At 34.9% G+C, this 17,703-nt stretch overlaps 1 protein-coding gene across 1 annotated transcript; it reads right to left on the reverse strand.

The window, feature by feature from the left end:
- Nucleotides 1-15,183: 15,183 nt before the first annotated feature.
- LOC121251759 lies at nucleotides 15,184-15,950 on the reverse strand. The gene is made up of 3 exons (XM_041151109.1): nucleotides 15,883-15,950; nucleotides 15,661-15,789; nucleotides 15,184-15,572 (listed from the first exon to the last, which is right to left on the reverse strand). The coding sequence occupies exons 2-3, from the start codon at nucleotides 15,712-15,714 to the stop codon at nucleotides 15,297-15,299; spliced, it is 330 nt and encodes a 109-aa protein (XP_041007043.1). The 5' UTR covers nucleotides 15,715-15,789; nucleotides 15,883-15,950; the 3' UTR covers nucleotides 15,184-15,296.
- Between the last annotated feature and the right edge of the window lie 1,753 nt (nucleotides 15,951-17,703).

Below are 17,703 nucleotides of genomic sequence, written 5' to 3' on the forward strand. Positions count from 1 at the left end.
TGGTTATGAACATCAAAATTAAGTTCAACTTCCTCTCCAGATCCATCTCCTCCTCAATCATGCAAATCCAGTGCTCTATCAATCTAATCATGGTCAATTCCTGACATAACTTCTATCATTCCAGTGATCCCAGAAGGGTGAGATTTACTTGAAATCTTAGTAAATTAAACAATTAATTGACACAGATAAATTAATCGTGAAAAATGATAAATATGCAATGCATGAGATGCAGAAAATCAATATACATGTCTCTCATCCAGATTCCTCAATATCTTTTAAAAATATGAAAACACAGATTTTTACTTTGTAAGTAATTTCGTCATCATTTTTGAAAAGACAGACATAACTTCTTCATAAAATTTTCATCATAAACTTTAATCATCATAGACTTATATAATTATCTTAATTAATAACATAACGTGTGGTAATGTCATAGTTCTCCATATGCACTGTGAGTACTTGCTAGTGACCGTATTATAACTTATGTTGAAACTACGTTGTCTACAAACTCGTTCTCAATACATTGATAAATAACATAACATCATAAAAATTATAACATGTACACCCAACAACGTTAGGTGTCGTAACATATTGACTTCACTTCGGCGTTCTTTAAAAAGAACTCATTCGAAGCCTGTTGACTATTCTTTGTCAACTCGGAAGTTACCACTCCATTATTAAATACTCCAGAATGAACAGAAGAGTTCCACAAGATAATTCCTCATCCAAGCCTTTGGGGTTATGATAAAATGATTTTCATGCAATATTTTGAAAAATATATTTCATAATATGTGCATATATAACAAGTTTCATGAAAAATAACCTTTATATGCAATATACTAAAAATGGTGAAAATATCACATGTCCTGTAAGTATGCACTCAATGTATTATATAACATGATATTTTATTCTCAAAATAATAATTGAAATGTGAATGAACATTTATCAATAATTCATAAATAATTTATTAATGTGTAAGTTAGATCAACTTACAAACTTTTGCAAAATTTTGAAATTAACATCGTAGATGCGTAAATCATGTGTGTACTAAATTAGGGTTAATACTCTTATAGATAGGTTCAAAAAATCAAAGGCTTCAGAAATGAAGTATTTACAAAAATATCCATAGACTTTCAAAAATTGTCATTTAGGTCCTAAATTTTCACTAATTGCAAACGAGCTCTAAATTTAACCATATTTCATGGACCTCATTTCTTTGGCATTCTAAAACCATCTATGCCCTTGGATTTTTAAAATTTAAAGTGAGACTTATCCAATTAGTCCCTACCCGTGGCATGCATCTAGTTGATGCCTATGTGTATTTTCAACTATTGATCCCTATGAATGCATGCATATGAGATTTTTTTTAATCATTAATGATTACTAACATATTTAGGGATATTATAAAATCTAAGCATTGAGTAATAAAGTTCATCCCAACACTAATCAAAGCTAAGAAATCCTTAATCACCAATATGCTTAAAATCGATTCATACTTGATAATCAAAACAAGATAGATTTAAAACCTATCATGACATGTTTCTAACTACAAATTTAACCTTCTATAATCATGTTAGGATAATGATAAATCATATCAAATCATTCTTAGGACATGCCATAGCTAAATTTCCAATTAAAACCATTCAATCATTCAAACCTTTTTTTAATTGACCCGGTTTTGCATTAAGTATCATAACCTTCTCAAAACTCAACCAAATTTTGTACCAATACTTAGAAACAAAGTTTAACATACTAGCTAATATCAAAAGAAAGAAAACTTACAAATTTCGTGACCTTCAAGCACTCTAGATTACTTTACACAAGAACACTCAAGAACTCACCAAAACTCACTCGGTTTGCACTTTTTTTATCTCTAAGAGGGGGAAATGCTCTCAAGGCTCAAGAGGATGTTTGAAACTGTATTGTGGGTGAAATGAGAAGGGGAGGGAAGTATTTATAGGTGGCCAAGGGGTGAGAGGTGTTGGTTTGGGTGCTTGGTGATTAGGTGAAGTGGGAGGTACTCAAATCTGAAAAATTTTTAGATTTGCTTGCATGAGCTTGGGTCACTTGTGTAGAATGAAATAGTGACCTAAACCACCATCATTTCCTCTCCATAATAGCCGCAAGGGTCTTGTAGATAACTCTAGGTTGTGGGGCATCATTTGGGTGGCAGAAGATCTCTCAAACCACCCTTGAAAACTGGTGGATGAAAGTGGTTTTGTGGTGGCAGAAAATATGTTTGGTTTCAGATGTTTTTGGGCTACAAAAATGAGTCAAAATCCTTCATGATGGTCATGGGACTTCTTAGTGACTTGGTGGAGAAAGAGCTGGCATGGGGTGGTGGTGCAAACCATGGCAAGAGGTTGGTTCAAATTCAATCCAAGCAGTTCCTACACAAACTAGACCAAGGTGCACCCGATTTGGTTCTTTGAGTTGGTTGATGCAACCAATTTCGTCCAAGGTTTAAATTGAGTTTGGGAGGGTCTCATGAGGTGTTTAAGGACCATATTATCATTGAGGATAAACCACAAAAATGTTGGACCCAAGGGCAAAACAATCCAAGCATTACAAAAGGCAATGTACAAAAATTGATTTGGGCTTGTTATGTCATTTTTCTTAATGATATGTGGAATGGTTTAGTTAGGGTATTAACATGGTCTAATCATGGTTTAAGGGAGTATTAATTCAAGAAAATTTTAATTAAAGAGTTTAAGAAAAGATTAAGTATGATTATGCTTCAAAGCATGGCTTAAAGTGCACAAACTTCAAGTATGATGGTTAATGATCTTAGGTAATTTTCAAAACTTAATTTGAGTATTTTGAGTGTTATTTGGGCTTAAGAAAACCAATGGTATGGTATATTGGGCCTTGATCTTTGAATGATGAAATGAGTCCAAACATGGTTTTGGGTCATATGGGCTTGAAAAGGGCCAATGGTCCAATCTACACCAAAGGCCTTATGCCTTCCTATACTTGGGCCAAGACTAGCCTTGATTTCCTAAGGGTTTGGTTTAATGAGGTCTTAGGCTAGGCCCATGAATGCACTTGGGTCTTAAAACGACTCACCAAAATTACTAATTGGCTTGCCTCTATAATCCTTAACTCATTAACACTAAGTACTAACATTAATGCTAATCCCACTATCAACCTTAATGAAAGTGATTAATTCATAATTAAAATTCTAATTTAGAGTACTTAAGAGTTAATCAAGGGTTAATTAAGCGGGGTGTTACATGAAGAGATAAAAATCACATGGAAAGAAAGATTTTGGAGAAATTGCACAAACTGCTCGAGTGGCGCTGAGAAATAGGGTTTTTAAACAATCGCTTGAGCAAATTTTAAAACCTTCAAGTGACAACTCGAGCGCCAACAGCTCAAGTGCCAACAGTTCGAGTGGTAAATCGAGCAAAAGCTCAATCACTAGGCAGCAATCCCAATTTTCACATGTTGTGATTCAAACATTAATGAAATCAATTTAAAGCCCAAAAATACACATCAAATATAAAAGAACATCATATTCCCCATAGGTAACAATAACAGTGTATCACAAGTAATATGAACATGCATATTTAGAAAGTCCTTAATCAAGAAATTTTAACTAGAGGACATGAGTGGGGTTGGGTTAAACAATAAACCATAATGCTTGGGAAGCCCTCTCAAGACACAGAAATTCAAACATAATGTTGTTAGGATATGTATGCTTCTATTTGAATTCCTGCATCAGTAGAGGGTACTGCATGACCCATTTTTTTCTTTTTTTTTTTTTTTGTGAACATTATCATTTTTCTTTTTCTTTTGATATATAAGATTTTTGCACAGAAAGAAAAATAATGAGGTCATATAACCCTGTATACAAGTGGAGCTCCCTTACACCTTTAATTGCCTCTCCAAACACTCACAGGTGGCAAAATGTCAATTGACCAAGCCAAGTGTATAGTGTGTGATGCATGTCACAAATTACAAATAACACATATGTTTCAAACCTTTGTAACCCATATAGGTATATGATATAATTTTTAAAAGAGACATGCACCTAGATTTCTAGAATTTCTAGCATTAACGTCATTTATCACATCCATATGCATAACACTATGCATGATTTTTGAAAAACACACCCAAGAGGACACGAGGATATAAACATGGATGAGTTAAACACACACACAATATACTTTTAACAAGAAAATAAAGAAAAACTATACAAGACCTAAACATGTATAAAATGCATGAATGCATGACTATCAGTCTACAATATAAATACCATGTCTGGTTTACTTTTCTCCCTTTCTTATCAACACTGGTCTCACTTTTGGACGATCCACCTTATTTGTCATCTGGCTGGTAGTGAATTGGTCTAACTTTACGTTGATCATATCATTTTATTTAGTTAAGACCATGGCTTGACTCCACAAGTTCTAACGTCATTTTCTTGAGTAAGACTTTTCAATTCTCTTGAGAAGCCTCTTAAGCTCAAAACAGTTTGGTCAGATGTGACCAATCTTACCACAATTATGACACACATGGCTTGCTTTGTGAGTTCTTTGTTTCGTGAAGGATGAGATATACTTTGGAGCATTTATGAAATTCTTATCCCTTTTAGAAGGATAAGCCGTCCTACTTTTAGAGGATGTCGGAGCATGCACAGAGTTACTCTTTACTTTAAAACAATCTCGTCTAACACGACTAGCCTTCCCATAGTGATGACATACATGGCTCGTGTTGCGAGCTCCTTGTCTCTTGGGAGGTGGAATGAGTATTTGCACATGTAAGAGTTTCTTACCCTTTTCAGATGGGTGAACATTCCTATTCTTAGTCAAAGCAGGAACAAAGACAATTTTTCCTACGTTTTCATAGAAAGTTTTTGAAGTTAGAGGAATATTAGATTTTTCTTCAACATAGCCTAAATCACTCTTGTCAACAGAAAACTTTTCTACACATAGGAGCTAGTCAACCTTTTGTGTCCTATTTGAAAATCTCTGCAGTTTAGTATTTAATAAACACAACTCACTTTCCTGAATTAACTAGTCAGTTAGATAAATGGCTTCGTTTAGTTTGCCTTGAAGATATTTCTTTTCTCTTTTGCATATTTCTATCTTCTCAATATGTGCTTTATTGAGTTTCCTTAATTTTTCACACATTCCTTATACAACTTCTAATAGATTTCTTACAACTCATCTTCATACCTGGATTCATTTCTGGATATACTCTCACTTTTGGAAATCGGTTCACTATTGTGACTTTTGCTATCAACAGAAGAAGTGAATGCCATGTAGTTGAGATTTTTCCTCATGGGAGAATTCTCTTATGAGTCACTTGATTCAGACTCACTTTCATCAAGGAAGCAACATTTGATGTCCCTTTGGACTTTTTGTAATTTGCACACTCAAAGCGAATGTGCTCAAAACTATGACATTCATGACATTTTACATTATCATTGACAGCTCTAGTGTCTTGCTTAGAGCTCATTTCCTGGTTTTCTGAACTTGAACCCCTATTAAATTTTTTAAACCTTCTATTCTTTTATCCCGGGTCTTTCTTAGACACAAAAATCTTCCTGATTTTTTTAGCATAAAATGTTATCTCTTTGTCACTCATAGCAAACTCATCAGATGATTCATCTGACTCCTCTCTTACTATGTTGAGAGCTATGGACTTGTTTTTCTTTAACGGAGGAAGAGTATATTCATAGGTATGTAGAAAGCCCACTAACTCTTCAATTCTCATACTGTCTAAATCTTTGCTCTCTTCAATTGCAGTGACTTTGAGACGAAAACTCTCGAGCAGAAATCTAAGGATTTTTCTCACAATTTTGTTTTCAAAAATTTTGTCACCTAGATTGAAACTCGAATTGACAATGTCATTCAGGTTGGCATAGAACACATTAAAAGTTTCATTATCCTTCATTCTAAGTTCTTCAAAGTTGATGGTCAACATTTGAAGTTTAGAATTCTTTATGGCCTTGGTACCTTCATGGGTAATTTCTAAAATATCCCATGCCTCTTTGCCAGTTTCACACATGTAGATTTGTTTGAACTCCTTAGGTGACACGGCTATGAAAATCGCATTTAGACCTTTACTATTCCAATTACAATCATTAATATCATCCTTAGTCCAATCTTCTACCCTTTTGGGATTTTCAGTTCCATCAACAATTGTAACAGATTGTCTCCATCCTCTTTCCATAGATACCCACACTCGTTCATCTATAGATTTCAGAAAAGCTCTCATTCAAACTTTCCAATATGTATAGTTGCTACCATCAAAACATGGTGGTAATGAGAGTAATTGAGACCTATCCATTCTAACCACTAATGCAGGATCACACTTAGGAACTAAATCCTAGCGAAGTGAACCCACTCTGATACCAATTGAAAAAGCAATGGCTCAACCCCAACAAAACACCTAGAGGGGTGAATAGGTGTACTACAATTTTGATTGTCTATTCAAAAATATTGTTAAACAGACAATTAATCAATGAAACAGATCACACAAATCATCAACACAATAATTTGGTTACGAAGCGTCTTTAAAATCTAAAACCACTCCAGGTGTAAATCACCATCTCAAATCCACTATAGAAACTGTAGTGTGTTACAAAAAATTTATAAACACTCACAAAACCTTTGTAGCGGCTAAACCTGGCTTGCAACACCACGAGTGACCCATTCGATCTCTGCACACATGCAGTGCCGAAACTCTGACCTTTCTATAGCTTTCCACTAGAACCTCTCGATCTCTGCATCAACAGCAGCTCCCGAAACCTTCCGGCCAATGAACACGTCCACAACAATGGACTCAACTATGTTTAATCTTGAGTCTAATATGATGGAGATGTATTTTCCAAGAGAGAATTAACTTTGAATGTGGAATGAAGTTTCTCTCAAGTGCTCTTGGAAAAGGCTCTGTTTTAGCTCGATTTCTCCACACATTAGAACAGAGCAAAAGTTTCCTTTTATACTCACCAAGGAATATGACTTTCAAACCCTAGTTTAAGTGACAATTCTGAACATTCACTCGAGCTATGTGTCGAGTGTATGTCGAGCGCATGATATAATTCAGAAGTCACTCGATCTCCATGTCGAGCGAGGGTTAAGCAAACTCATGGTTTATCTTCCGCTCGAGCGCTACATCGAGCGTCTTTCGAACAAACTCTCTATTTGAGTTCCGCTCGAGGGCTATGTCAAGCGCCTATAGAGCGAACTCTCTGTATGAGTTCCCCTGGAGCCATGTTGAGCTCACTTCAATCTCTTTTCACCTTAATCTACTTCAACACTTGTTACAACACAATTTTACAAAAAATTTTACAAAAATATGCCAACACACTTATTTTTACATTAACAAGTTTTTTTGGTTAAAATGTATGAAGTAAGCTGAGATGAGTTAAGTTTTTTTATGGGAAGTTGTAAAGTAGTAGGTCTCATCAATGATTGGTTTGAGATGAGTTGAATTTGGTTCAACAACCAAACACAACCTTAGGGTTGTTTGGAAATAGAGATGGTTTCATCTTAAAAAATTTCATCTTATTTCATTACCAAATGTCACTCAAATACAAACACGTTTCAATTTTAAATCTTCAACTTTTTCATTTAATCATTACCTAATTATTATAATTTTCTTAAACTTTCAAACAAAACACAAAAAATAATTCAGCACTTTCAAATCTCAAAACAAAAATTATATTTTAATAATATCTTAACTTTATAATATTTTTATTTAATTTTTTCTCTTTCATTTACTAAAATCTAAAAAAATACCTTAACTCAGACTATTTTGTTATTATTTATAAATTTTCCATTTGCTAACCATCCCTCTTAGAGCACTCACAATGGATGCTCTATAATACATTTTTCTTTAAAATATAAAGAAATGTACTTAAAAATGGATTCCATTGGATCCTCTATTTTAAATTCATTTTACATTTTGTTACAGGGAACCCGCTACATATAAAGGAACATGTTCATCACTGTAAACGTTTTTAATTCATTCTCTTTCCTTTCCTCGTGCTGATCTATTTCTCTTTATTCTCATTTCAGACTCTCTCTAGGTCCCAGTCCACTACATGCTTCCTTCTACAAATAAACCAAACTACCATTCCAAATGTTTGTTCCCACTTCCTTCTCATACCGCAATGAGTGCCTAAATCTTTAGTTTTTGATCCAGACAGTTCAACAACAAAAAAAAAAAAAAAGCACAAAACATTGAACAAAGTGTCGAGGAAAGATATGTCACACTTTCTTTCAAAGCATTACGTTTCGCATCTGATTGTCTTCTTCAGCTTTTGCTTTTCTCTGTCCTCCACTTTGCAACCAAATAGTAGCAAAAGACAAGAAGTTGAAGAGTTTGGAAGTTAGAAGAATGAGAGGGACATAAAATTGAAAACCCAAAATTTCGGAGGGGTTTAATTTTTGAACTTTTTGTGGGTATAATAGGAGAGAAGATATGGATCTTTACTCAACGTTATGTTGTGGAAGGATTTCGCTTATCGATTCTTCTCATAAATGTTTTGTTGTGGAAGGGACCTAAAAATGTTTTGAGAATATTTTTTATTATATAATCTTTTATTTTTATTTTTGAATTAATTTATATTTTAATTTAGTTTATAAATTTAGATTAATTTAAAATAGAAAATAATTCTATGATATTGTATATAGAAAATATTGTAAATATCAAAAGACATGAGGATATTATTGATAGTTAGAGAAAATATTTGAAATGAATAAAAAAGATTAAAAAGTATAATATTTAAATGATATGAAGAAAAAATAAATAAATTGATGTATAGTATATTGTAAAAATTAGTATATAAAATAGAAAACATAGGTTTTTGTGATATATTTTAAATAACAAAAAAGCTACTTGCACCCGGGACGGGTACACGCCGCGTACCTGGATGCCAAGTCATCATTATTTAAACTGTGTGTTTGCACCGTTTAAATAAAACGCACCGTATTTCGCACAAATGAAGAACGAAGAGTCTAAAATCAACCCTAACGAAATGAAATCAACAGAGCACAAGCCCAGCACAATTGAACTCGCGAATGACCCATGGAAGAACGCTTCGGTCCCCAATTTTCACCTCGCACCGTTCACACCTCCAAGCTTCTCAAGGGAAATATGAAGACGAAAGAAGAAAGACGAAGGACGTGCTGCCATACGACAGAAGCTTCTGCTCAAACAACCTGCCCCACGGACGTGCTGCCAGATGAAAGACGAAGGGAGTCACAAGTTGTTCTCATCTTGTTCATCTGATTTTCTTGTTCGCATGCCCTAGACCGAATTGAAAAATTGGTAGTGATTCTTCAACCCACTATTTCGGTGTTCCCAAAATACCGAATTATTAGGGTTTAATTTTGAATTTCTGCAAACCCTAACCCTAACGTAATTGGAGATTTGGAAACTCTCACTGATTCGAAATAGCATTTGATTTAGAATTCGGTGAATTTGCACTTGTTTTATTTGATTTTTTGAATTTCTGGAAACCCTAACCCTAATTGTAAATGGGAGATTTGGAAACTCTTACTGATTTGAAATAGAATTTATTTGATTTATACAATAGCAATTACATTTATGAGGAAATTGCACTGATTTATTTGTTCTGGTTTCCTTTCTTCAACCCATAACATCTCTCTCTGTTTTCTTTGGTTTAATTTATTGTTAGTTTTCCTTTTGGTAGCATTTATATGCACGTACAGATATAGCTCTGGTTCATGTTGGTGTTGATAATTTCATCATTGATATAATTCCAAAACGTCCAGATATAGCTCTGGTGAATATTGTTGTTGATAATTTCATCATTGATATAATGAAAAACAATACTATAATGCAGTAGGTATAAACTATGTCACTACATTAATAATGATGTAGAGTACAATCAGGTCTATTAATAGCATGCTTGGCCTTGAATTATGCTGAAGGCTTCAATCAACCTCCATTAATCAAATTAATTGTCTTTTAGATGACACCAGCTATATACGTACTATGTGGTATATTTTATTTTTGAAATCTCAAGTTAGCTATATTTCTCCAATATTGCATCCATGGTGCTCATGCAGTAAATATTCTATGACAATTTAATATATGAATTTGCCTTTTTTGTATCCACAATAATGGTACATGCAATGTGTAAACCTCATGTATAAGAAAACTATATATGTATGAATCAGGCCTTATTTTCCCCTTTTGTGAAAGTTAACATTTATGGTAGCAAGCAAATAAAATGGTCATTACGTATTCACCCTTCGTGTAATTTTCTGAAAACTCTATTGGATTAAATTTAAGAATATGTCATCATCCACCACAAACTATTCTTCATCTTTTGGTAAACAAACTTTGGGTCAACCATTATGCTTCTGTGAAGTTGAAGCCCAACTGAGATACTCATATACTGTAAGTAATCCAGGACGACCCTTCTTAAGGTGTCCAAACTACAACACGAAGGTAACTACATTCATCTTTAATAAAATTTCTTAATATTATGTGCGTCTAACAAGTTTGGAAAATATGTTTAAAATTATTAGGGATTACCATATTGTAAGTATTTCAAGTGGGTAGAGGGGGATGAATTCAGAAAGTCCGATCTTCAAGAAACTCACAATGAACTGTTAAGAACCAAGAAAGAGGTGGAAAAGATACTCGACGAGATCGAAAAGAGCAAGATTGATCTGCGTAAGAGAGCGGATGAGATCAAGATGAGAGAGATGATGTTATCCAATAAAAATGAATAGGTTGTGAACAAGGAGTTGGAACTTGTTGTTCGCGAAGCTCAAATAAGAGGTTCATGCAAATTACTCCGGGTGTATTGGGCCTTTGCATTTGTTGTAGTGTGTTATTTGTCTTGCATATATAAGTGACTTAGGATTAGTGTTAGTAGTTAGTTGCTATGTGTATCTAAATTGTTTATATGTTGGTGATGTTAGAAGTTAGTCAGAACTTTATTTGTATTTTAATGACAATTCTATTTTCAGTTTTATATCAGTTTGGAATGGGTTCCCATATAAATGGAAGAGTTTTGACTATTTCTGGTTTGTTTCTTTTTAGTTTTTGTTTTTTCAGTTTTTCAATTGTGGAAGAAACATGATTTTATGAATGTGTAATTGTTATACTATACACTTGAACTGGTCAATGTGTGCTATATTGAAGATATAGGAATTGTTGCCAATGATAATTGGAACCATATTGGAATGGACAGAGTTATAGCATTCCTGGTTACAGAGTTATTAGACATTCCTGGGTACAATGATATACAATCAATCTTGCCCATGATTGCACTTGAACTGGTCAATGTGTGCTATATTGAAGATACAGGACTTGTTGCACTGGAAGCTATGCACTTATATAAGTCCTGTATCTTCTTCAACCCGAATAGCTATAGAAAAGAAAAAGTCATGTATCCGGGTTCAGTTTGTTCTTCTAATCAGAAAAAAAGAAGGTTATAGAAATGACCCCAAAAGATAAATTACATTTTTCATGCCGGCATCTCATATACTGGAATGACTTTAATAAGTCTATCCCGTGTCTATTACACTTTAGAGTTTACAAACAAGACTTATAAACTTACAACCATTGATAAACTTACAAAAAATACCCAACTGTTTCTTCCCAAAATAAAAATCAAGTTAGAACTGATCAATGCTAATCTAGTGAGCGGGTTGAAAATGCTGGACGTGAGTTGATATTGGACAGTTTCACCTTCACGTTCAATCCACTAAGTTTCCTGCATGTGAAGTAAGAAAAAAATAGAATAAATGAATTTGGAGTATATATTTGGAGGAACAAAGATGACTTATATGCTCATAAGTAAAATGCCACTTCAGCCCACTAAACTGATCGAAAGTGCATAAAATTGTGGGATCTTGATCCATGCATGCATGTGCATCTAAAGTAACATGGCATTCCTTTGCCGAATCAGAATATTTCATGCATTCTCATTTGTTAAGAATATAATGACAAGAAGACATTCCTTATGCTAAACATACCAAGTTCTATAAAAAATAAAATAGAGAACTTAAGGAGGGCCCTATCTGTGTAGTTTTACATGCAAAACTTCACCACATTCACACATATATATATATATATATATATATACACACACATACACACACACCTTATCTATCTGAGTTTCAACAAATCCTTTAGTTTCTGAATCAAAAGGTTATGGTGGTATAGATTGAGAATGAATATGGAAACATTGAAGCAGCATTCAAGGAAAAGGGACCCTCTTATGTTTGTTGGGTAGCTAAAATGGCAGTTGACCTCCCAACTGGTGTGCCATGGGTTATGTGCAAGCAAATTGATGCTCCTAATCCTGTTGTTAGTCCTCTTGATACAAACACTTCTGCTTTTACTACTCTGTCTTACATTGCAATATTGCAGCCTACATATATATATGTATGTATGTATGTATATATTTATATATATATATATATATATAATTGCTTTCAATCTAAGATTGCATAGTCATATACCCTAGAGTACCTTGTTGATCTGCAAGTTAATTTGACAAAAAAATTGCAGATTAATACATGCAACGGGATGAGATGTGGAGAGACATTTTGGTGGATGGTGACTCACCAAATAAGCCGTCATTATGGACAGAGAAGGTTAACAAACTTCAAAAACATTCAGCCGGACAACATTGGGACAAAATGAATAAGGAAATCTCCCATTTTGTTTCTTCACCATATGGTAGAAACAATGGACTAAATCATCACGAGGTCATCAGCATTTGCAGATATGAAATAGCAGAAAAATAAAAGAAAATTAAGTAAAAACTGTTTAGCCTTAGGGAAATGAGTGCATTACCTCCAAAACAAACGACGGTGGTACCACTTGTGATTCATCCAACCCAATTTGCACCGGTTGTGATCTATCCAACCCGAATCGTAGCTGTAAGGATAAATATGCAAAAATTAATCTAATGTCAATATTACTATTAACAACTGAAAAGTGCAGAAATATTACACTTTCTTGACTCCCAACCACTATTTCTCCCAACTGGGTTCCACCAATGACATTATCTAATTTGTCTTGGCCAAGCTAGTGATAAATAAATAAAAAAGATCAATACATATATATAACAATTCAAATATAAATATACCAAAAATAATATAATTGCACGTAACCAACATTAGAAATAACTATCTCCGATGGGCCAAATAAATTCCTGCATGTATCCTGCACTGGTGTATCTCCTCCATCTCTCTAATAAACAAGTAGCATTGACAACAAGTAAGTTTTTGCATTAATAAATTTACACACCTAAACATGTATATTTAAAGCTTCAATAATGTGCACCTGTTTCCGTTTCCGGTTTAATGGTGCTTTCTTTGTCTTTCCTTTAACTTTTCGCATGTCTTTCTCCATTCTGGATGCTCTCCTCAAAGATGGGGGTCTGCCTTTCCCTCTGACAACTAATGGACCGAGTACTTGTTTTGAGCTACCCACTGTGGGTGTGTCATTTTGAGTACAACTAACATTGGAACCAGTGAGGGTCATCGATGGGGGTTCTTGATTCTCAGTATATAAATCATTGAGTGTAACTTATGTGTGGCATCCTCAGAATATTTTTTTGAACCCGCTGCTAGAGTAATCATTTAATAACAGATTTTTAATAGACTTGCATATCTGCAAGCATCTGGCCGCTGATCCCCTGTGTCATAGCTCCTATCGATTAACGTGTATCTCCTTTTGATGTCCTTCCTCCATCGGTCTAAAATGTAATTCTCTGGCAGGGATTTTATCCCGTTACATTTAAATACAGCGAAAATGTGCCTTCATAATATACCCTTCATCTGGAATAAACCACACGAACACTTAGCATCTGCATCTTCCTCACTAAAGTCCACATAAAACGTAACCAACTTACTGAACTCTTCAACCTGAACTTCGTCCTCTACCAGATAGATCTTTACTGTACCATCCCTCTTAAGTAACTCTGGATCTAAATCGATAATGGCAGTAAGTTGCATCTGAACTTCCCTAAATTTTGCATTTGTGTACAGTTCTTGAAATCTCTTTTCGATAGGAGATCTAGATATGCAAGGAATGGTAACGCTAAATGAATGGAAGTCCGCGTTATTTTCACTCTCAATTTTTTTTTCAACGCACTATCAAACTGATCGACAAACTCTTTCAAGTTTGTCTTAGCATGAACATAACCATCGAAAAATGCATTCATGCTCTCGCTGCGTTGCGTTGTACTCATCCCAGCCCAAAAACAGTCCTTCAAGAATGCCGGCACCCAATACTCACGCTCAGTGTATAAACTTTTCAGTCACACATTTTCATGCAATTTGTAAGTGGTGATAAAATGATCCCACGATTTCTCAAACTCTTCAACAGTTTGCGTATCATACACAGATTTCATCAATGCATTATTCATCCCACTTTTGTAGGAAGCATAGGAGGACAGCTTCTCGGGGACTTTTTTCAATATATGCCACAAACAAAGTCGATGTCGGCTTTCAGGAAAGACGATAGCAATTGTATTTTTCATCGCTCTGTCCTGATCGGTGATAATAGCTTTCGGAGCGATACCATCCATACACTTCAACCACGTCTGGAATAACCACACAAATGTCTCTGTATCCTCACTGGAAATCAATCCTGCTCCCAACAGAATTGACTGCCCATGGTGGTTTACCCCAACAAATGGTGCAAAGGGCATCCCATATCTATTCGTAGTGTCGAATGTGACCACATCCCCGAAGTATTGGTAGGCTGCCCTACTACGGGGGTCTGCCCAGAAGACATTCCTTAACCTCCCGTCATCATCCAAATCCATCAGTGCAAAGAAATCAGGATTTTTGTACTGCATCCTACAAAAATACTCTCGAAGCGCTCCAGCACCACCTTTCCCAAGCCTTAGATGTCTTGCCTTGTCGATATAATTACGACAAACATTTTCTAAAAAATGGAAGGTTCTCGAATCCACCAGCGCCAACGACGAGAGATCCGAAACTCTTATTCATTCGGATGACAGCCATATCATTTATATCTAGGACTCTTTTTACAGAGTCACTCACTTCTCTATTACATCAAAAAAAGCGAGATTTATTTGGACTAAAGCCATGGTTATGGATATTATGAACTGTTGTCAACCAGAACTTTTCATCAACTTTTAAGGCATTAATCTTTGCATTACATTCTGTCTTTCCCGTTGGACGTGGTTTGACGACATTCAATGTCCTATTCCGGGCCTTCCCACCACGGGCACAACCAAGAGTCACATATCGGACAGTCTCATCATCCCCCTTATCAGTTCTTCTTATCATTACCCCAAACCCTGATTTCTTACCATACTATTTATAATAATCCATTAATTCTTCAAAAGAATTAAAATCCATACCCGACTTTGGCTCTTCAATCGTATCGCCACCAACTTCATCCTCTAACTGCTCTGTCTCGACAATGTCATCCTCAGTTTCTTGTGAATTTGGTCTATCTTCTTTGCTTTCTTCAACTATTCCAGAGGTACATGGAATATCAGTTTCTCTACATTGAGGTGGTTCCTCTATATCAACTCTTTCACTCGTAGCGGAGCTTGTAGTCATGAGAGGAGTCGGGTAACCAGCATTCTGCAAAAAGAAAAAAAAAATCAATGACATTAAACTAAAAAAAATGTTAACTTATACAAACAAAAAAACAAGAACACAATTGTATTACCACTTGAATGTTTGTTGGATATTGGCCGCCATCTGGATATGGCGGAAAAGGCATTGGCCACGCAGGAAGTGGTCTGTAGTAACCAGTACTGGTGTAATTTACAAAGTACCGGTTACTTGATGGTATATCCTAACATGTTATTACACAAGTTATTTACTTGTTTTGCAAATAAATATCAACTCAACACCGAAATAAAGCAAATTTGTAAAAAATATAACATACTGCGGTTGGGGGATTTGAGCTAGATGGTGTTTGGGGAGATGAGTGTTCTTCCCCTTTTCCCTTGTCGAGAAGAGATTAACTACATAATTCCAAAATAATAACGCAATAAAGAAAAAACTGTTGATTTTGTAACTTATATGAAAGGGAAAATTACTATGGAATCAACCAACCATTGAGAGACACCCACCACCATCATTGTAACTTTACACATCTGATTGTAACTTTACACATCTGAAAATTGACACCATGGCCTAAATTTATTTATTTTTAGTTATTTAAACTTATCCTTTCTCTTCATTTGTTTTTGTAAAGCTTATTAATGCTTATCTTTGAGTAGATATATAGTTCATATATTCCACACCAACTACAACCCTCCTAATCTTGTTGACAGTTGTATTTCTAGTATGTCTGGTCTATGAAGGTATCGGGTTGGGGTTTGAATGGGAGGAAATACGGCAGGTACACTCAAAATCCACATTAGGGGTTAGACCATTATATTACATGTCCCAACTTCATATTTTTCTGTCTGCATTAACTTGTTAAAAGAAACATTGGCTCAAACATTGCAAAAAATTTACCAAGAGCACAAGCCCGACATCAGCTTACACCCCAATTGGAAGGTTTATTTTAAAACATAAAATATACCTGTCTAAAACTGTCAAATCACTCTAAGAGTTGTTCTGTGTGAAATGCATCTACGGAGAAACCATAACCAGCTTAATAAACATCTACAGAAAGTGCTACACTGTTTTGATTCTAGGATAAACCAATCCTGTTTATGAATACACAGGTTGAATAAATTTTCGTGCATCAGTTCTAGAATAAATACACAGGTTGAATAAATACCTGACGGTGTTGTTTCTTGAGGAATATACAAGTAGAAAAATATACTGGGTGGCTTTGTCTATTGCGGCTTTGTCACATTGGGTGGCGAAAAATATACAAAAATAGAAAAAAAAAAAAACATCACTAAAATAGAGCATACCCACAACAAAAAAGCTTAGATGCATAAAACAGAAAAAAAAAAAAAAAAAATTGCTTAGGCCATGGAAGACAGCAAGAACACGATAAAGAAAAATCAAGAAAAAAAAATTGCATAAAACAGAGCATGGGTACGACGGCACTCACTTGAAGAACGATGAACCCGCTTTTCTTTTTTTTCGCAGCAAAATGGTTTCGGAACTCGATGAAGAACGACGAACCTGCGGTTCGCAGAATGGTTTCTGTGCAACATGGGTTCTGGTGCTTTTCTTCTTTAGCGCAAAATGGGTTCCGGTGCTTTGCTTTTCAGCGCTAGAAAATTTCTGGTGCTTTTCTTTTCAGCACAATCGGACCACGATGAAGAACGGAACTCGCGTAGGATGGTTTCAGCAGAAATGCTTTCTGGTTTCGTGTTCTCAAACTCGATTTGGCGCTTGTTTCTCCTTTCCGTCCTTTCCTTCCTCTTTTTTTTTTTTTTAATATAATATAAAACTGACGTGACATTAGTCACGTCAACGATTCTGCAAGGGGTACCCGAATACGGGTACATGCAGTAGAATTGTTTAAATAATAAGATGAATGTATTGAGAATGCTCTAACAAAAGTTTCAATTTTTACTGTATATGTGGAAAGATAACAGAAGAGATCATGTCATTACACCACTGGAGTCAAGCCGGACTTGAAACTTCATGAGTAGAAATTAGAAAGTAAGGGAGGTGCCGCTGTGGGAAAATTCAGGCTTTACTCATTTCAATCCTGATTTACCATCTCAACGTTTCAATAATTTTACAATAGTCTTAATTATATCGGGTTAAGTATTTTAAGGGAAAAATATAAAAT

This window comes from Juglans microcarpa x Juglans regia, chromosome 2S (genome assembly GCF_004785595.1).
Source record: "Juglans microcarpa x Juglans regia isolate MS1-56 chromosome 2S, Jm3101_v1.0, whole genome shotgun sequence".
In the NCBI taxonomy this organism is placed as follows: domain Eukaryota; kingdom Viridiplantae; phylum Streptophyta; class Magnoliopsida; order Fagales; family Juglandaceae; genus Juglans; species Juglans microcarpa x Juglans regia.

Coding starts and splice junctions, on each gene's coding strand:
- LOC121251759 (XM_041151109.1), bottom strand. CDS start 15,714: ATGCCTTTTCCGCCATATCCAGATGGCGGCCAATATCCAACAAACATT. Junction 15,573..15,660: donor ATCCAACAAACATTCAAGTG/GTAATACAATTG, acceptor TTCTTTTTGCAG/AATGCTGGTTACCCGACTCC.